Raw genomic sequence first — 21,098 nt, 5'->3', positions numbered from 1 at the left:
AGAGGATTTAGAGCTGAAGCCTTTGTTAATCAGCAGTGAGTGCTCTCTGCAGCACTTCTTTATGGAGCAAACTTGGACAGAATATAGGAACTTAAGAAGATGAATACATTTAATTTTTTGAGGATCTCAGGTATACTGGTCATGGAAGATTTTTGTCTTTAGGCACAGAACTAAACAAAGGATATTATAGAAAGTAGTGGTACTTTCTTTACTGTGGACTTTTGGATGTAAACTGGTGTTTTTCCAAATACCAGGGCAAAATCAGTTTTATAAAACATATTCTTTAACTCTAGTTCACTTGTTTTGGAGGTAGTGGTGCATTCCACCATTCCCAGTGCATTAGTATATTCAGCTAAATAAGCTTCTAGCTGCATGGTGTGACTTCTATGCACACCAAGGCTCCTTTTAGGGGGTGTACTGAATCTAATTATTGAAACTTTTTTTTTTCATTTATTAAAACTTCTGTTTATGGAAGTTGAAGTCAGTGTTTTTCCATGTTTAATCTCAGCTTCTCTACTGTCTTATTAAATCATGTAATGATTTTTCAAGATGTAAGTGTTTGCAGCTAATCGGAAATCCATGGGTAATAGTAGCTGATATTTAAATATTTGGAACGAAACTTTGGTTATGGATGATGTTTCTCCTTCCCCCATGCAGCCACTGGCATTGGGATTTAATGATTTGATAATCTCTCACATGACTGCAGAGAAGAATACAAAAGCAAATCCCTAAAGTGTAAAAAACAAAACAACAAACTCCAACAAACCAAAAAACCCAAACACCACCCCCCATATTTTTTTAATTGTATGCCGTTAAAGGTAGATAAGATTTCTGGATGCCTTTCTCCACACTTTCTGAAGAATAAATAGCTGGAAAGACTTCTATCTTGCTTAAAAAACATTTCAAAAAGTGTATGAGATGCAAAAAATTCAGTGCAAGGTAGATGTCAAGGATTTTAGTTGCTTTAAATTGGTGTTGTAATTTCAGAGCAGTAGAAAGACAGCATACTGAAGAGTGTTGGGAACTGCCAACCACAGGCTAACAGACCCAGTGGCTTTTTCTGCTTCTGTTTTCATGAGGAATATTGCACATAGTTCAAATGCATGCCAAGTGTTAAACAAATTTGTTTCAGGTCAAGGAATGGCAACTACAAGTGCCCGGAAATTGGCAGCATCTTAATGATAGGTACCTTAGGATTTTTAGAAAGCTTGGACAGCTCTGTCTTGTAATGGTTTTGCTTTGCAAAATTACCTTTGTGTAAAAATAATGAGATATCTGCCATCAGTGAAAGGTGACCATCAAAATTTAAAGTAAAAAAATCCCCAACAAACTCCACCCTAAAACTTATTAAAAATTTTAAACATAATGGAATTGCCTTTTAAACAAAGACAGCATGCAGTGAGGAATGGGTACAGTAATTGCAGACACTTGGTCCTATGTGGTGTTACTGTGGTGTGCTGAGAACTTGGATTTTCCCACTGTGTCATGGTGCTGAGGCAAATCAGGAGAGCTCAGTGATTTGACCAACTCTTCAGCATCTCCTTTCCCCTGAGCTTCATATTGCTGTGAGGCCAAGCTGTCATTCTCTATGCATATTGCTACCTTGGTGTTTCAAGAGACCTAATCACCTCTAAACTACAATTTGCCAACACCTACTTGAAACTAATGACACTTTTTCCTGCGGTACTAAGTAACAGTAGGGTCTATTATATGTGGATTTGCATAAACTTCCCATCTTTGTGTAGCTACTATGGCCTCAGTTTTATTTATTGCCAAATAATTAAAATAGATTTGATGTCAAAGCCTGATTTCTCTTCCCTCCTTGTTCCATTTAGTTGGGTTTAAGTGCTGTGTTGCTGTCATCTCTCGCTTGAATAGTAATAAATTGCAGTTAGAAACAGAGGCCTAGGGCTTCACTGCAGGATGGGGAAGAGAAATGGTGTGAGCGAAGAGCATTCCAACTTCAGTACGTGTGGCAGAGCACAAGGGAAAATGTGACCACTACACAGTTTCGGGGACTGAGCCCTAGTTTCAAGATTTTTTTCCTTGCAGTGCCAGATGCTGGGTCTGTTGTGAGACAGGTAATGTCCCAGCTCAGGTTCTCTTACCAGGGCTAAGCCCCTTGTTACATATACTTGACAGTGAATGGAGGTGTTTGCAGCAGCTGCCCCTTCTGTGTATGTGCAATTCCGCCAGGGCTTGGGGTCTTGTTTGGCCTTGCACTTTGCAAGCATGAAGTGAAGTGATTGTCGAAGTAAAAAATAAAGACTTTGTAGTTCATTGTACAGTTTCTCATATATCTTCCTCCTCTTTTTTATTGCCTGTATTTTTAGAGACACTGTGTAAGAACTAATCTGTCTTTGAGAACAAATGGGAACAATTTTCCTTCAGAAGTAACCTTAAATAGTTTCCCCATAAATTCCAGTTCTCACAAATCAAACTTCATTTCCATCTGTTATGCACAGGCAGTCTTGAGTACTTACTGATAACTGCTAAAAAGAGAAACATTAATCTAAACTGTAATTTTGTGTCTCCAGAAGCTTTTTAGTTGATCTTGAAATATAGAGAACACCATGCTTTTAGCACAGAGGACAAGTAATTTTTAAAAAGAACTAGGGATACGTGTAGAGCTTACAAGGAAAGGTGTATATATATGCTGCAGTGGCCTAGTACTGGGCAGAGGTAAAAGTTCTAAATTTCTTTTTCTACAATTCCAGCAATTTGTGTTCCTTGAGGGGAAGAGTGTGTGAGTATGGCAGCAAACTGCAAGCAATCGTGCAGTTTGTGGGATACCACTAATTCTCTTTTTTGTGTGTTCCTCCTTACAAAGGAGATTTTTGCTTGTTTGTACTTTGTAAGATGTAGACTCTTATAAGAAGTGCAAGCTTTTTGTGTTTGGTTTTTACAAAACATTCGATTTTTTCAGACTAACTTCTTAACCTACTAGTAGCAGTGTTCAGAGCTGTCTTTTAGTAGCAAGATAGGATTTACCTCGCTGTTCCAGGCTCTGTGGCAGTACACTTCTGGGATGAGGGCCCGGTCTTGGATGCTGGTATGGTTTTCACTTTGTCCCTGGGAAGTCTGCGGGATGTTACAGCCAAATGACTTTGAAGGGCTTCTTGCTAACAGAAAGACACACTGGGAGGAGGAAGGGAATGAGGCTTATTTATGAATGTTTCTGTTTAACCCAGATAACTAATGAGTCTCCTTTGAAGGTTTAAGTCATCATCTCCTAAGGTTTAATATGGCTTCTCTGCAACTTCTCAGATGCCAAACTAGTGTGAATTGAAACCGCAGCGCTGGTTTGACCCAAGGTTAATGCTGTGAACTGCTACCTACTTTATTAATTTTGGATTTCTCTCTAGGGAGAACTGGAGAGACAGTTGCTCCAGGCTAATCCTATCCTGGAGGCCTTTGGAAATGCCAAGACAGTAAAGAATGACAACTCCTCAAGATTTGTGAGTATTATTATGTCATGAGTGTATTCAAAAAGTGCATCAAAAGTGTATTTTACACTTTCCAAAGCGTTCTGCTTTTGGGTGAATTGCTGTCAGAGATAGAGTACCTGAGTGACTTTTTTTGAATTAATCTGGGAAATTAATTTCATTTGGTGAATTATCCAGAATAGATCTTTTAGGTCTCTAGAATGAAGAAACCAGATCCTGTGCCAGGATCATCTGTGTTGATTTTTTTTGTAATCATTACAGCTGGTTTTGTCCTAGAGAGCAAATACTCGTCCTTATTTTGCTTGTTCTGGAGAACAATGGACAACATCTGAGAGGCAGGTGGGGGAGCTGGAGCAAAATGAAAATGGTTGAAGCTAACACTGAAAGGGGTGGAACTGTCAGGGTAGTGTAACGTGAAATTCAAGGGACCCTGGTTGTGGGAAATCTAGGTTGAAACATAAGTGAGTGTGAGTTGTAGGCTGTCACAATGACAGAAGTGTCTGGAAGTGCTTGGTGTCTTTTTTGTTCAATTGCTGTTGTGATCAGTAGGCATTGACTATTGGCTGACCTTATGCTTTGCCTAAAACCTGCCTGACCTGTTTAGAATTTCCTTTCCTGGATTAAAAACAGAAGGTTTACCTCTGTTGTTTACTGTTGTTACCAAACACAAAGAATACTAATTTTAATTCTGTTGTCTTCCTCTTAGGGCAAATTTATCAGAATCAACTTTGATGTCAACGGCTACATTGTTGGAGCCAATATTGAAACCTGTATCCTTTGAAACCTGTAACCCCTTGAAAGGTTCAAGGCTCTAGAGGTGTCAGGAATGGTACCTAGAAGTCTCATCACCACTGACTTAGGCTGAGAAAGCAGTTGGAAGCACTCTAAATTTCTGCTATCAAGATCACTGTTGAAGTCTCCTCTTTCCTCAGTGGTATTTTCTGACCTTTGTGATCATGGTGCAGACCTTTTCTGAGTTAATGAATGAATTCGAATCTTAAGAGGTGAAATGCAAGCATAAACTGCAGCAATATGAATAGGTATGGAATTTCATAAGTCATTCTTGCTTCTTTCCAAGGCAAGTGGGGACTGATGGCATCAATTTTTATGTTTCTTACCAATTAAGTCTCTCTTACCATAGTCATCATTCAGAGGCTGGCAGAACTGAGACCAGAAGCTCAATGGTTTATTGACTGATAATGATTGCTAAGTCAATACTCCTCCCAATTGGTATGAAGAGAACATCAGGTAGTTTTTTATCCTACCATAGAGTAGGAAGGGATTTGTATATCCTGTCATGGGCCTTGACTCTCTGAAGATCTGCTGGAGAAGTCACGTGCAATTCGCCAGGCCAAAGAGGAGAGAACCTTCCACATCTTTTACTACCTGCTCTCTGGGGCAGGGGAGCATTTGAAGAGTAAGTATGATTGTGTTGTGGTGAGGGATTCCCATAACTACAACAACAGAGGGTTCAGAACACTTATAGACAAAGACCTGTTCCTTCACAGTTCCTCCTTCTCTGCCTTTTGGATATGGTCAGCTCTCCTCCACTTCTTTCATGCGCTCATACATCCATCTGCCCTCCCCCTGCACTTCTCAGTTCCTGAAAACTTGCTGCTCTGGTTCCTTCCTGCACTTGTCTCCCTGCCAGCAATGACTCTACGCCCTTCCTTATCTAAATCGCTGTCCCATGTTTAGTCTAGTCTTGCATGATGTAAACCATTCTGGTGCAGGAGTGGTCCTGCTGTGGTGCACTCGGTGTGTAACTGAGTGGAGCAAATCTGCAAGCCTCTAAGCGCCTCTAGCAGTCTGGGATCCCAGCACACCTTGTTTTAATACCTCAGCCTGGTAATGTGGGTCTGTGTTGTGCAAGAGCTGCAAATGGATCTGCAGGAATGACACAAGGAGAGGACTTTCTCATAGCTGCTACTGTTTCAAGAATTAATATATGAACTTTTATCTGACTTGCAACAAATGAGGTATCTGAAATTAAAGGCAGATTTACTTTCAAGTTAATCCCTACTGTCTACAGATTTAGGACCTAATGATGAGTGGTACTGCTTTGGTGGAGTAGTCCAGAGGAAGGAATAGCAAGAAATAACACAGGAAAACTCTGTGTTTGTCTGAAATATATTAAATGTTCAGCCTGAAGTAAAACTGGGCTTAATCCTAGATTCATCCAGGAGCTGGTAGTGTATGCAAGTCAGAAATTTGATATTGGTAGTAGCTTGTTGTCTGTTTAAAATAAAAACATAGCAACTTCTTTTTCAATTCTTTCCTAAGATGATCTGCTGCTGGAGCCATACAACAAATACCGCTTCCTTTCCAATGGGCATGTTACCATCCCGGGCCAGCAGGACAAGGACATGTTTCAGGAGACCATGGAGGCAATGAAGATCATGGGCATCCCAGATGAAGAGCAGATAGGTATGAATATGCAAGGAATGAAAAAGGGAACAGGCCATGTTTCGAGATTTTTTTGTTCTGGTGTTCTTTTTTTTTGTTTTGGTTTGATTTGTTAGCTTTTTGTTTAGGGATTTTGTTGGTTTTGTTTTGCTTGTGTCCGTTCCTGCTCCCCCTGCCCTGAGTGAACAGTGTGCAAGTAACAATTCAATGGCTTTGGAGTGACCCACCCCAGGATCTACCAGCACAGTTTCAGGTTATACAGTTAACTGTAGAACAAGCAGCTAATAAAAACATGCTTCTGCTTGCTGTTTTTGTTCCCAATTTGCATTGTATACTCAGTTTATGAAAAACACATCGAAGACACAAGAATCCCCTCATTCTCTTATGCAATGCATGGCTTGTGTGCTCCCCCTATCCCTTAGCAGTGGCTCTAAAGTATCTGATCCAACCACTGCTGGATTAGTCATTTGAGAATGGGCTGGTCATAGTGCCTTTCTTTCCAGCTTAACACTGAACTGCTGATCAGAAATTAATATTGTCTGATTCTGGGAGCGCAGTAGTATGACAGTGAAAACAGAAATGCACACAGCCAGCACAAAGCACAGTGATACACATTCACCAGAGCTCCATGCTCGCTCATTCATGATCTGCCCCACTAGTGGGAAATCAGTGTTCTGCAAAGTCTCACCTTCAAAATGTGTATGGTCTTCTAAAGCTAGGACTGTTACTCTCTACACGGAAGCAAGCAAGCATCTGTTGTGGTTTGACAGCACCACCTCCTCTGCTGGAGGCTGCAGCTCTTGTGGCTGTAGGGAACATTTATTTACCTGTGCCTTCTGCTGCTTACAGTCCAGCTGTTAAAATCTGTGCTGTTGTTATTGACAGTTTAATACATTTCTTGATATCCTGAATCATCTGAGACTGAAACTTCTGTATGGAGGTGAAGAGAAATTTGCCTAAACCAAAAAAAGGAAATGCTAGCCTAATTCATTGTCAGGGTGTCCTGCTGTGCTCAGTTTTTCGAGTTGTTTTTAATGTATGCTCTAGGGTATGTCTTCGCTGTCATGTAGATGCGTTATTGGTTCCAGGCACTACAGCAAAAATAGCTTTAATGTTTTACACTTGCTGAGGAGCCAGTGCCCTTTTGCCAAGATCCAGCCTAACCCTCCCCTGACAAAGCTTCATGCCATTCCCTTGAATCCTGTCATTGGTCACCAGAGAGACGGGTGCCTGGCCCTCCACTTCCCCTTCTGAGGAAGCTGTAGGCTGCTGTGAAGTTCCCTCCTCAGTCTCCTCTTCTCCAGGCTGAGCGACCAAATGACCTCAGTCGCTCCTCCTGTGGCTTTCTCTTGGCTCATTGCCATCTTCATAGTCATGCTTTGGACAGTCCCTAGTAGCTTTATATCTTTTTGATATTGCAGTACCCAAAACTGCACCCAGTACCTGAGGTGAGGCTGCACCTCACCTCAGAGGCAGAGCAGAGTGGGACAATCACAAACATATATTTCTTTTCTGTTGCTCGTAATGGAGCCTTTGTTCACTCTCATCCTCAAAAGGATGTTTTCTTAAAACAAATCTTTTTGTGATAGTGTTGTGGTTTAACTGCAGTTGGCAACTAAGCCCTACATGGTTGCTCACTCACTCCTGCCCAGTAGGATGGAAGAGATAATTGAGATAATAAAAGTGAGTAAACTCATGGATCAAGAAAAAGACAGTTTAACAAGTATAGCAAAAGCTGCACATTCAAGTGAAGCAAAGCAAGATGAGGAATTCATTCACCACTTCCCAAGGGCAGGCAGGTGTTCAGCCACACCCGGGAAGGCAGGGCTCCATCACACAGTGACTTGGGAAGACAAACATTATCACTCCTAACATCCTCCCCTTCCTTCTTTTCTGAGCTTTATATGCTGAGCATGATGCCATGTGGTATGGAATATCCCTTGGGTAGGTTGGGGTCAGCTGTCCTGGCTGTGTCCTTTCCCATCTTCCTGTGCACCCCCAGCCTCCTCCTGTGTTATGAACGCTTGTTTCCAGCACAAATCCAGAACACAGCCCCATAACAGCTACTGTGAAGAAAATTAATTCTACCCCAGCCAAAATCAGCATCAACAAGTAGAAATTGGGGGGAAAAAATACCTTTATTAGAAGATCCCCTTCAAGTGACTGGCAGTTTACTTTGCTCAAGGCAACTGGAAGCTATTATGCAATGAGCTTTGATATGTGGTGAAAACTGAATTGACACCATCTTCCCTGTCTTGGCATCTGATAGTTTGGCTTTTTTGACGTGCATCATTTGAAGAGTATGAATGTGTCATTAGCAATGGGGTGGGGTGCTTCAGCATATAATTAGTAATAGTTACGGTACAGGCACTTTCGCCCACATCCTGCTGCCTTGTGTACTTTATAATGTGTGTCTGTAAGGACTACAGATCTTGGTCAGGGAACTGAAAGTGTTACAGGGTTAAGGAAACAAAATCTTTAATTGGGGTGTACTCTTAACTGTCTCTTTCCTTTGTTCAACAGTAACTGTTGAGGAAAACTGAGTATGAATTCTTTGCATGAGTTTATATCCTCAAGCAGAGAAAAAAGTGTTTTATTAAGAAACACAGTTGCTGTAGGTGTCACTTTACCCTCAGTCCTGTCTCTCACTATTTTATAGAGATGTTGAGAATAGGTAAATTTCTAGGCTGTGTAGTCTTGCATAGGAATGACAAGGCAAGTGCTTTGTCCTGAATGGGAGTCATTTAGAGGAGTAACCTGTGGTGTTTTTTCCTAAATCTGAAAAGGATTTTTGGGATGCTGAGATGGGCCTCTTTACCATGTTAGGAAAGATAACTGGATAATATGGATAACTGTGTCACATTTTGGTGATATCTGACACTAAGCTGTTATTATTATTACTATTTTAAAAGGTCTGCTGAAGGTTATCTCGGGTGTTCTTCAACTTGGCAACATAGTCTTCAAGAAGGAACGTAACACAGACCAAGCCTCTATGCCAGACAATACAGGTAACCAATCTCCTGCCCCACACCGAAGAAAAGTGCAGCAAAAAGCCTACAGGAAGTTCTTGCAAGGGGGAGAATGTATTGCAATATGTATGGAATGCTGGAGCCCTATTTTTCCGCAGGGTGAATTATTTGTCAGAGGAGCTGGCGTGTCCCATACAAATACACAGTGTTCCGCCAGGCGTGTGTTTGCAGCCACCCACGGGCAGGAATGTGACACTGTTCCTGTGGCAGGGCTAGGCAGGAAGTACACACCATGAACAGATGAAAAGGATTACTCTACTGAATGTGTGGAGTGTGTGTTTTAAACAAGCTACAGTAATTGCTCCTTCAAACCTATATTATCAGATTTTAAGGAATGTTCTTTGCTGCCTTTGTAGGTAGTCTGGTAAGAGTAAGGTGGTGGATAGTTTTATGGTGGGTATAAAAGCACGTGTCCATATTTTAATTGCACTGCCTGTTGTTGAATGTGTAAATAGTGCCTTGCTTCACGTGATAGAAGACTATTTGTTGGAAGACTTAACTCTTAGACCTTCATTGTAGATGCACTGCAGAAGTGCAGATGTTGCTAATTTATCACTAAGGGGTTTTTTTTTTGGCTGTTATTATTTAAAATATGCTCTAAATGCCATTTTAAGAAGGAGAATAAACTGTTTGGGTTTTGGATCTTGAATCTGAATACAGAGCTGTCTCAATGACTAATCAGTAGATGAAGACAGAACAATTAGCTTGATTAGGAATCCATTATCTGATGTATTTTTAGATTGATTACAGACAATGACCTTTCTAAAGCTTCTGTGTAACAATTTAGTTGTATGAGGCTGTTACTTCAAATATACTCTAGTGGCTTCCGGAGAAACTCAGTAAACTGTAGTATGGATTGCAAGAGGGTTTTTTTAGAGTGTTTTTTTGGTTAGGAAGGTATTTTGTCTCAGCAACCTGTTCTTCATTTAATGTTTTTTGTAAGCTGTTTCCTGACTTTTCTAAAGACAGTTGTCAGAATGTTTTTCTTTTTCTCTTGCTTTCTGTGAGAAAAACATAGTAATATGAATCTTTTTGTTTCCTCTTACCATTTTTAGCTGCTCAGAAGGTGTCTCACCTTTTGGGTATCAACGTGACAGATTTCACTAGAGGTATCCTGACTCCTCGCATCAAGGTTGGACGAGATTATGTCCAGAAAGCTCAGACCAAAGAACAAGTAGGCATTCTCAAAAAATGAATGAGTACTTTGGTCTCTAATCTTACTGCTGCACTGCTAATGAATGTATCAGAGGTTTCTGTAGTGTTTACTAACCATCTTTATGATTACAATGTATGGCAAGCACACTCGAACTTTGTACCATAATATATTGCTTCTAGCATAATATATTGTTTGTTCATATAATCTGTATAAAGATAGAATTCACCCTGTCCCTCAGCACTTTTTCTCTTAAAAAAAACAAAAAGAAAGAGAGCTCAAGTCCCCCAATTTTGGTGGCTGGTTGTCCCTAGGGAGTTAGTACTTTCAATGTGGTATGCGAGGGTGACATTTTCAAGTTGGTGCAATTCAGAAAGCACTATTTTTGAGTGGGTCAGCTACTAAGATAGAAGAATTTGCTGCTCACCCTTGAAATTGATTGGAAATTTTGTAACACTCTTGATTGGTTGTGCTGTAAATGAAACCTGACCTAGGAGCTCATGGCCTGCTTGAATGGAGCAAACCCCTGTGCTTACTCATTGCCTGGCTTCTTTATGAACACAGCATTATCCTCTAAATAAAGAAACATGTAACATGGAAGGGATTGGTAAGAGATTGAAGTCTGGAAAAAGTCAGAGGATGCCTTTCCATGCTGCTTGTCCCTTTTGATGTGTAATTTCTTACTACATGTAGTATTTGTGTCAAACACAGGTAGGGTAGTGGCAGGGAGGGATTTGGCTTCATAAATCCAAAGTTACAAAAGAATTTAAGTTCATTTCCTTGGGCCTGTGAAATACTCCATGTTACTACAGTCTTTGGGAGTGACTGGGCATAGTTTTTCTTTTAGTACCAGCTCTTGTTTCCTACAGCAGGTAGGATCCTGAAATTTGGTTTTGACACACTAATTTAGAGACAAATTCTTTGCTCTTGTATATGGAATATCACTATGCCATCTACTTTTCATTTGGAATAAATTGAAATAAGCCTTATTCAGTGAATTTCCTGGTGGAGAGAAAATGTCAGACTACAGTTGTGCTGCTAGATCCTGAAACAGTGTAATCTGTGCCTTTCATTGGTTTATAATGCAGCTTTTGATGTTGATGTGTTTGCTGTTTAGGCTGATTTTGCCATTGAAGCACTGGCCAAAGCCACTTACGAGCGGATGTTCCGGTGGTTGGTTATGCGCATCAACAAGGCTTTGGACAAGACCAAGAGACAGGGTGCTTCCTTCATTGGAATCCTTGACATTGCTGGCTTTGAGATTTTTGAGGTAAGGAGATATCAGGTCCTTGCACTCAGCACAGTTTAATATGGAGCAAAGACCGCAGAAGGAAATAGTTTTACAACTGGAAAATAACACATTCTTGATAAGGATGTGAAGCCCACAAAAAGGGGAACTGTTAGGCCAAACTGTTATGGGATTCTATTAAATAATTTTAGGATGTGGTTTGCATTATAATCTGAAGCAGCCACAGACTGCCATCAAAAAAGAAGTATCCTACCGTTATCCCAGCAAGGCAGCTCTTGTCAACCTGTGTTATGTTACTCTGGGTCTAACTCATGAACAGCTGCAGAATGAATTGGACCATTTATTAATGAAATAGAAAACTGAGACACAGAAAAGTTGACGTTGGTTTTTTTTGTTTGTTTGTTGGTTGTGTTTTGGGGGGTATTTTTTTTCCTTCTCCCTCTTATTGGTTGGTATACCTTTGGCTTCACAGTTGCTGGATCTCATGAAAAGAAGAGGAGAAGAAATAACATAGTTAGGAATTATTAAATAGGGAGGAATTAGAACAGGACCACTTTCTTTAGAAGCCGCATTATGATTTGCGTGGTCAAACGTAAAAATACACTGTGGATTATTAACCTTGTCCTTACCGTTCCAGAAGAAATCTGGAAATTTTATAGAAATTTCTCTCACTTTCCTTGCTCTGATTTTTTATGAGGATTAAAAAGGGACTCTGGTTCCAGTCCACACAGTTTTAGAAATTTGTCTTCAGGCTTCTGTGTCTGCTTCTTCCTATGAAGAGGACTTGCTGGCTCTGCACTTGTGAGAAAACCAGAGTCCTTTCTTGTCCCGGGTTAAGTAGTTGCAGTAACTCTTTTGCTGTTTACAGCTAAACATTCTTTTGCAAAGTCTGAGAACCAGTGTGTATGAACTTCCCTAGGGATTACAGCAGTGTGCAGTGGCATGTGACAGAACAGGCAGTTCATATCCAAAGGGGTTATTGACAGTGGACTGTCTGCCCCACTCTAGCTTAGATTCCTGAACCACAGACATGATCTTCTGTGCTGGTAGGACGCTAGGTGTGTCTTCACAAGCAATTGCTCAAACATCTTTCTGCTTTTTTCTTCATTAGCTGAACTCCTTTGAGCAGCTGTGTATTAACTACACGAATGAAAAGTTGCAGCAGCTCTTTAACCACACCATGTTCATTCTGGAGCAAGAGGAGTACCAGAGGGAGGGCATAGAGTGGAATTTCATTGACTTTGGCCTGGACCTGCAGCCCTGCATTGACCTCATAGAGAAGCCGGTAAGTCTGTTGTTTTACTGTCCAACAGGAAATGGCTGCACTGATTTTGTCATTGAGGACATCATCTCTGGCCCTCTAGCTTTTATTATCATCTACTGATACTCTAGTATGATTAGAAGCAGGAGTGAACAGTTTCTTCTTTGTATGAAAGTGTGTCACCAATAGGGCTGTTAGTATCAGTTCTGTAGGAAAGACTGCATGAAAATGGATCTAATTGGCCACTTTTCCCTCTCACTGTATTGTCCTCACTTGTGTAGGTCTGCATGGTGCTAGATGTATGTGCACCTTGCCATGAGTAGTGTGAACTTCCTTACTTAACTACAGGTGTGATGAGAAGCTGTGAACTCTGTTGCTTTCATTTTGCTCCAATGAAACTTAAGAATTTACAAATTTCATAATAGATGTTCCAATAGTAAGGACTAGTTTGTGAAACTTTCTGCTATGGCCTTTTGCATTTAGACACCTGAATATATTTAGAGAACCGTATAATAATATTTCTTGTAATAAAAAAATATCTTTTCCAAAAAAACCCAACCTAGACAAATGTCACATAAGAGATTTTTCTCATACAAATGGTCAGAATTCAGATGAGGATATTGAAGAACTATTAACAATTTATATTACAATGGAAGTAGTTTAACTGATATCACACAAGAGGTGAATGTGATGTGGATCAGGCTTAGTTCTTTTTTTCCTCCTCTAGCCATCTAAAGGTGTTAATTATTGCTGTAGTCATGTAGTTAATGATGTTTTGATGTTTCCCTTCTTTAAGGCTGGGCCTCCTGGTATACTGGCTCTGCTGGATGAAGAGTGCTGGTTCCCAAAAGCAACAGACAAAAGCTTTGTGGAAAAAGTTGTTCAAGAACAAGGCACCCATCCCAAATTTCAGAAGCCAAAACAGCTGAAAGACAAAGCTGACTTCTGTATCATACACTATGCTGGCAAGGTAAAGAATTAATAACTAAATAATTAATAACTAAAATGTGAAGGTTGGAATGATTAATTCATAACCATTACTACTTAGAAATGGCTACTTACCAAAATGGTTGCCTACGAGAAACCATCAGAAGATTTCATGAAAGTGTTCCATTGCTGAGAAGCTTACAGGGTCTAAGGAGGCCTAACTTGCCTGCAATTTTATCTATATTTATAGTTCAAGACATGTCAGACTGACAGCAATTTAAATTTGTTCTGTGTGACTTGGTGAGACTGGAGGTACTGCTCAGAGGAAACCTGCATCAAGACTTCATCACCAAAAATGCTGATGCAGCTGTTTTTTGTGTGACACTGCGGATGGTACAAACTGGCATTGCAAATCCATTCCTTTTACTGGCAGAACAGAACATGCACATTTTTGTAAGGGCTGGAAATTCATAGGTGTGCTTACTTAGATGGTAAATCCAGGAATGGTTAGGTAATCTGTTGTTGTGCAAACCTTGGTGATAGTTTTCTAGACTGTGCCAGATGTTGTTGGATACTGGGCTGCAGAAAATTGCCCATCCCAATCTTCTTGATGTGTTTATCTTCTCCAGGTGGATTACAAGGCAGACGAATGGCTGATGAAGAACATGGATCCACTGAACGATAACATCGCCACTCTTCTGCACCAGTCATCGGATAAGTTTGTGTCTGAGCTGTGGAAAGATGGTATGTAATTAAACTGCATTTCATTTGTTTGCTCTTTTTTGTGTGAAAAACTTGAGCATCAAAAACCTGTGATGAGCTGTTTTGTTTTTTTTCCCCTGAAGACTAAGCCACCAAGATGAGCATTACCTGGAACATCCTTTGCTTAGATCATGGCATTTCATTAAAAGTTCACTGTAACTCAAGAGAAAGGTTCATTTGCATCAACTTCTGTTAAACTTGCTGCATGTATAGCAATTCTGTCTCAAAGTGAGGAATACTGGGATAAAATATGAATGCACCATTATGAGCCAGCAGCTTGTATAGCTGCAACACTCAAGATCTGAAGTGGAATCTGTTTTCAATCCTGCAACTAAGTGTGCCCTTTCTGCAGTGTTGTTCAGTATTTTACTCTATCTTCTCTGGGTTTTATCTGGTTTTGAGTCTTACTGTTACTGTCACTTTCTGTGGTAGGTTTTCTTTGACGTCTCTGTCTGTTGCAGAGATGCAGAAGGTTCAGAGAGCCTATTTCTATCAACACTTTCCTATTCTTCATCTAGAACCAGGTGACTGAGAATCGCAGCTGTCGTGTCATGTGTGTGATGCATCCTAGAGCCATGCAAGAAATGCTTCCGTTAACTTCTCTTTGTCCCTTTGTCATACCTGCCTGTCTTTCTTGTTCATTTCCTCTGCTTTGTGCTAGTAGCTCCTCATGGACTTTGAAACAAAAGTAAAACTCACCTTGAAAGTGGATACAAAAATACACACACATTCAGGTGCTTAGAGTTGCTCTTGCACAACTTGAGTAGGAACAAATCCCTGTTAACTGTTTGAATGTAGAGCTAGCACAGCTGTATTTCTTGCAAGATATGGAAGGAAGATTTCTGAGGCTGCATAGAAACTGAATTCCAGGTTAACATTCGTTTTAGTACTAGGATTTCACTTCAGCAGCTGATAATTGAAAAGAGGGTTTGGCAAAGAGACTCATCTTGGATGAAAAATGGACATCAGCAAGTTGTACCTAACAAGGCCTTTGCTGTGTAAGACTACTTTGGGGCTTGAAATGTCAGCTAACCACAGCATATCAGTTTTCATTTATTGTTCTTAGATAGATCTTCTTTTGCAAGTGACTGTCCTTTTCACTATCCTGAAGTACATTGCAGGGCTCAAGATTAAGAATATTGGCACAGCCACAGCCTGGGATGCACTTCTGTGGACTTCCCTGTGATGTCATCTAGTAACAGCCTTCTTTTCTTTCTGATAAGGCACCTTGACCCTATTCCAACAGCTGCTCTAGAAGTGAACAGTTTTTAGCTAATATTAGCTGTAAATGAGAATACTCTTTCTAGCCTATTCTTTTATAGGGTGTCTCTTAGCAGCTGTGTTTTTTTTTTTCATCAGAAGACAGTTGAGCACAAGCTGGTGTAATTTCTGAAGTGAAGATTGGGAGCCTGAGTGTAGACATCAGCCAACCACTAAAGGTGGTGAAGAGTAGGTTGAAGCCCTTAATAAAAGTGTATTGGAAGTGTGGAAATTTCTAGTGATACAGTTGGTTTTTGCTGGATGGGTGAATTTTTATCTCTATGTAGAAAAGCAATGGGAAAAAGTAAACTTCAATTTCTTCTTGCCCCTGCTACTATCTAGCTGACTAGCTAGATCTAACTGACTTCTGTTGAGGAAAAAAAAAAAACCATCTGTGGTGTCCATTCATCAAGGTGATGGTTTCATCAATGCTTGGATGTCACTGTGGCATAGTGGAGAAACTTGGGGCAGGGAGTTCTGACTTTCTCCTAGTGCTGTTGTTCATGTCTGTTTCATGGAATACTTGTACTCCAAAAACAGCTCAAGCAGTGGTATCCTGAGGTTTGGGTTTTGTCATGCCTTTTACTGTGCTTGTTCAGTTTACAAGTAGATATGACTTTTCTGATTATTGGTTAAGAGAGTCCTCCCTGTAATGCAAGAGTGAAGCTGGGCTTTTTCTCTATCTGTGGCCCCTCCTGGATCAGAGTTAACTAACAGTTGACTCTGCTGGGCTAGCAGCTGGAGCTCTTGTTTTTCATTCTAAGCTAAGCAAGTAGAAGCGTCTGAAACTCACTTCTAGATTGCTCTTCCAGTGCTGCTATCCAGGGCATCAGTAGAATGTGTTTGGGATTAAGTTTGACTCCATCACTCAAACTTCCTGTAGTGAGCTGATGCTTTCTTTTCCTTCCTGCTCCTATCCCTGCACAAATTTTGTACAGGAGTCGACATCTGTGTAGAGATGAAGCAAAAAGGATCCTGCAGCTCCTCTCATTTATCCTGTTCTACCCAGATGTTCTTTGTATGTCCCAAGGCTTCCTTTGTTTGTGGGATGATTTTAATGCTCTTTCCTGTGCTCTCTCTAGTGGACCGTATTGTTGGGCTGGATCAGGTAGCTGGTATGTCAGATACAGCACTGCCAGGGGCCTTTAAAACCAGGAAGGGAATGTTCCGGACAGTGGGACAGCTCTACAAAGAACAGCTGGCTAAGCTGATGGCTACCTTGAGGAACACAAACCCCAACTTCGTCCGTTGCATTATCCCCAACCATGAGAAAAAGGTAAAGACAGCTACATCAGCACAGCCCATGCATTCTTACATGGGCTTCCTGGGGCGTGCGGCTGGGTTGATGGCTTTTGTCAGGTTTTGCAAGAGATCTGGATGAGGCCCTGTTTTCTCAGGGTATTTTTTAAGGTCATCCTAAATAACTGTATGCTTACTAAAATTGTGGGGACTGATCTTTGCAGTTCTTAAGGTTGCATAAAAGCTTTCCATTGCTTCTAACTGGAAAAGAGAGAACTGGCTGCTTTACAAGAAAGAGAGGGGGAGAGGCAAGGGCGTAAGCCCATTTTGTAAAAGCTTTGTGGTATTCATAAAATATACATTTTCCTCACTAGGCTGGAAAACTGGACCCCCACTTGGTCCTTGACCAGCTTCGCTGTAATGGAGTACTGGAGGGAATCCGTATTTGTCGTCAAGGTTTCCCCAACAGAGTTGTATTCCAGGAATTCAGACAAAGGTGAGCCCTAGAAAAGAATCTGAAGCAGTCTTTGGCCTGACAAAGTTAAGACGGAAGTACAAAAGTGGAAGTCTTTTATTGCAACTAGATTGAAAAATTAGCAAAGACAACACATCTGTACCTTGGTATGCCCTGGCAGAAAGCCTCCCAAAAGCATTTTTGATTTCTCCAGTAAGGGTGTAGTTAAGGTGAGGCATAGAGGACCATGTCCAAGGCCGCTCCTTCATTCTCTGCTGTCTAAAGGGGCAGTGTTTTTTGAAAAACTGTTGACCTCACAATGGCATAGGAATGCATACTGATTTCTTTTGTTTTGTTGTTTTCAAATACACTTGTGTGACTAGTCTGATGCTTTCTCATTTTCAGATATGAAATCTTAACTCCAAATGCAATTCCCAAAGGATTTATGGATGGAAAGCAGGCTTGCGTGCTGATGGTAAAGCATCCCAGAAACTGTACTTGAATAGAATTAACTAGATGGGTGTGGTTTAAAAGTTGGAGTTGTGCATGCTAAAAATAACTTGTACTCACAGACCAAAATTCCAAAGTCAAATGTTTTGTCTGAGAGAAGGGTGCAAAAAGCTTCCTCTTGGCTTCATGGATGGAGGCTTTTGTCTGGCATGAGATTCAATAATCCTAGGCAGGAGGTCCTTTCTGTTTCCACAGATGCATACTTTGAGATGCCAGCAGTATTCACAGAATCAAAATGCTCAGAAGCATTAATGCTATCTTTAGCACAGGCTTAAAGTATGAGCTTCAGTAAACTTTTTGTAATGGCCTGCTGCTGACAAATGCTTTCAGCAAAGGCTCCAATTAGTTTCTGTGGAATTGCCTGCTTCAAAGGGAAAGCTTTGGCTCTAGCTTGATGATTAGGCTTGAATTGAGCTTGATCATACGGGATTCCCACTTTTCTGTCTTATAGGAGTATTCTGTAAGTATATAGAGTATACAGAATATTCTGAGTATACAGCTGATTCTTCCTAGCTTAGCTAATATTAAGCATTGGCAGCAAATCCATGAAAGGAAGGTTTGGCTGGGGTGTCTTTTTTGGACAAAGATAGGATTGAGAAAAAGTAAATAGGAAGGATCAACAGATGTGTTTCTTCTAGAAAAGGAAGAGGGCTCTCAGGACTAGACATGCATTCCTCACAGCATCCTTATATTCTTAATACTTCATGTGATATTAAATTATGCTTTCTGTCATATTTTCTGTCTCTGATTACCTCCATTTGATGCTGTGCTTGGCTGAGCTTCAGCTCCTCTAGTTGGGATAGGCCAGGAATTTGTTGGGAGTTGGCAGCTTTGGTTTGCCTGAGTGGCGCATTGTAGAGAAGGGCTGTCTTAGAGCCACGAGCCACAAATAGGTTTTGTCATGTTTCAGATGAAACAGTCTTTGCAGGACATGAATTCTTCTCTCTCTCTTTTTAGATCAAAGCATTGGAGCTGGATTCCAACCTTTACAGAATTGGACAGAGTAAAGTGTTTTTCAGAGCTGGAGTCCTTGCTCATCTTGAAGAAGAGAGAGACCTGAAGATCACAGATGTCATCATTGGATTCCAAGCATGTTGCAGAGGCTACCTGGCCAGAAAGTAAATACAGTGATTTTTGAAGTCATAATCGTGTATTTCATCATAAATATGTATTTCTCCCATTCAAGCACAAATTTATCTTCCAAAAAATGAAGTAATTACATCTAGAAATTACTTTTTGTCAGAAAGGTCATGATTTATTTATTGTATATAACAGTCAACGACCTTTTAGGGTTTTCTCATCTCTGTAATGCCTGACTTCTGGCACTTGCAAGAATCTCTGTATGCTGTATCCCAGAAACTACCTGAGCAGTAAAGCCTGTTCTTCTCTGTAGGAATGCTATGCAGCAGATTAAGTTTTTGACAGAAGTGCTGTGAAGGTGCAAATGGAAATGTCTTAGTATGGTACTGATACAGGAGGTGTGGGGTTTCTCTTAAGTTATCAGGTAGGGCTTCAATTGGTCCAGTTCTAAGATCAAAAGTAGTACCTGTCAGTTTGGTGGGAAAACACACCTCTGCTTCAGATCTCCCTTCTTGGAAGTGAAGATAGTAAAGCTTTTCAGAGTAGAAGACATAAGGGAAATTTTGTTAAAATAGGAAATTGGATTAAGGAAAAACGAGCCACTCTTATGTGAGCAGAAAAAAAAGATGAAAATCAAGAGGAAGTTCACTGGAAACTGATCATTTTTGGGAGGGAACCTTCTAAAGAAAAAACACAGAAGTATCTAAGAAAAGGCTGGATGGTGTGAATTGTGTGCTGCTCTGGGTTCCTTTGTCTTATCTCCACTTGCTTTGCAGAGCCTTTGCCAAGCGCCAGCAGCAGCTGACAGCTATGAAAGTGCTTCAGAGGAACTGTGCTGCCTATCTGAAACTGCGGAACTGGCAGTGGTGGAGGCTCTTCACCAAGGTAAGAGCTTTCCCTTTGCAATCCCCCTGCCATGAACTAAGACATCTTCAACTAGATCAGTTTGCTCAGAGCTCCATCCAACCTGACCTTGAATGTTTTCAGGCATAGGGCATCTGTCCACTGCTTCTCTGGGAAACCTGTTCTAGTGTTTCACCACCTTTATTGTAAAAAACTTCTTCCTTGTATCAAGTCCAAATCGACTCCTTGTTAGCTTGAAACCATTACCTTCTTGTCACAACAAGCCTTCCTAACAAGTTTGGCCCCCTCTGTTTTGTGAACCCCCTTTTAGGTACTGACAGGTGCTCTGAGGTCTCCCTGAAACCTTCTCTTCTCCAGGCTGAACAGTCCCAGCTCTCTCAGCCTGTCTTCATAGCAGAGGTGCTCCAGCCCTCTGATCATTTTTGTGACCCTCTGGACCCACTCTAACAAATCCATATCTTTCCTGGGCTGAGGACCCCAGACCTGGATGCAGCACTCCAGGTGGGGTTCACCGGAGAAGAGGGGCAGAATCCTCCTCCAGATTCAGCCCAGACAGTTCTTTGACCACCAAACACTCCACCCATCAAGTCTATATCTCTTCGGTTTAGAGAGAGAGACATTGGGGTACCATGCCAAAAACCTTACAGAAGTCCCCTTATATGACATTGACTTACCTATGAATTTCCCTATTGTATGGCAGCTTTTTTATTCTCTCACAATTACTACTTAATCCTTGAGGGTCTGGAATTTACTGAACCCTTTCCTGATGCATCCCATCCTGGAGGAGAATAAATGGACTGGCAGAAAGTGTGCTATTGGCAGAGTAGGTGGTATCTAGTTCTGTATAATTCCCCCAGTGTTCCCCCCCAACAAAACAGTTGATTAGTCCTTCAAATAAGAAACTTACCTAATATTGTTATTTTAGTCAATGCTTCTCTCAAGTACTAGAGCATTTCTTCATGTTTTTGTTAATCCTCATACACATCTCATTCCCTTGATTTCCCTTTCAGGTGAAGCCCCTTCTGCAAGTGAGCAGACAGGAGGAGGAGATGATGGCCAAGGAAGAAGAACTAATAAAGGTCAAGGAGAAGCAGCTGGCTGCAGAAAATAGACTGAGTGAGATGGAGACCTTCCAGGCCCAGGTGAGTTTTGTAAATCTGATGTGTAAAAATTTTTCTCTCTCTGGCTGTCCAACTGCTTGAGAGCACCTCCTTTGCTTTCTTGGTCTGATGGACAAACTACAGGATTCCAAATTGCTGGAACATTATTTGGCTGCCTTTTATTCACTTTCCTTTGCCCTTCTTGCATCTCATTTCCTGTAGCAGGTCTTTTTTGTACAGTGACTACGTATTGCCCTTCTGTAGCCATTATAGGAAAAAAAGTCTCCTTTCGCCGAGTGTTAGAGCAAGCTGGTTGAACTCAGTCTTGTCATTAATGGAATCCTTTTTGTTGAGAACA

The 21,098-nt window shown here is 40.9% G+C and overlaps 1 protein-coding gene across 1 annotated transcript in view; it reads left to right on the top strand.

The window, feature by feature from the left end:
* MYH9 (myosin heavy chain 9) overlaps window positions 1-21,098 on the top strand; it is a 53,937-nt gene that overhangs the window by 17,884 nt on the left and 14,955 nt on the right. Inside the window, exons 5-20 of the mRNA XM_005421810.3 lie at window positions 3,366-3,458; window positions 4,153-4,216; window positions 4,765-4,863; window positions 5,730-5,873; window positions 8,765-8,860; window positions 9,937-10,055; window positions 11,152-11,304; window positions 12,395-12,568; window positions 13,341-13,514; window positions 14,101-14,215; window positions 16,576-16,769; window positions 17,107-17,228; window positions 17,592-17,661; window positions 18,654-18,814; window positions 19,553-19,661; window positions 20,651-20,782. Of these exons, the coding sequence (XP_005421867.1) occupies window positions 3,366-3,458; window positions 4,153-4,216; window positions 4,765-4,863; window positions 5,730-5,873; window positions 8,765-8,860; window positions 9,937-10,055; window positions 11,152-11,304; window positions 12,395-12,568; window positions 13,341-13,514; window positions 14,101-14,215; window positions 16,576-16,769; window positions 17,107-17,228; window positions 17,592-17,661; window positions 18,654-18,814; window positions 19,553-19,661; window positions 20,651-20,782 (2,019 nt within the window). The remainder of the gene's footprint in view (window positions 1-3,365; window positions 3,459-4,152; window positions 4,217-4,764; window positions 4,864-5,729; window positions 5,874-8,764; window positions 8,861-9,936; window positions 10,056-11,151; window positions 11,305-12,394; window positions 12,569-13,340; window positions 13,515-14,100; window positions 14,216-16,575; window positions 16,770-17,106; window positions 17,229-17,591; window positions 17,662-18,653; window positions 18,815-19,552; window positions 19,662-20,650; window positions 20,783-21,098) is intronic.

Source organism: Geospiza fortis, unplaced genomic scaffold (genome assembly GCF_000277835.1).
Source record: "Geospiza fortis unplaced genomic scaffold, GeoFor_1.0 scaffold173, whole genome shotgun sequence".
Taxonomy (NCBI): Eukaryota; Metazoa; Chordata; class Aves; order Passeriformes; family Thraupidae; genus Geospiza; species Geospiza fortis.
Note: the sequence above shows the minus strand (reverse complement) of the source record. Positions and strands in the feature narration are given on the sequence as shown.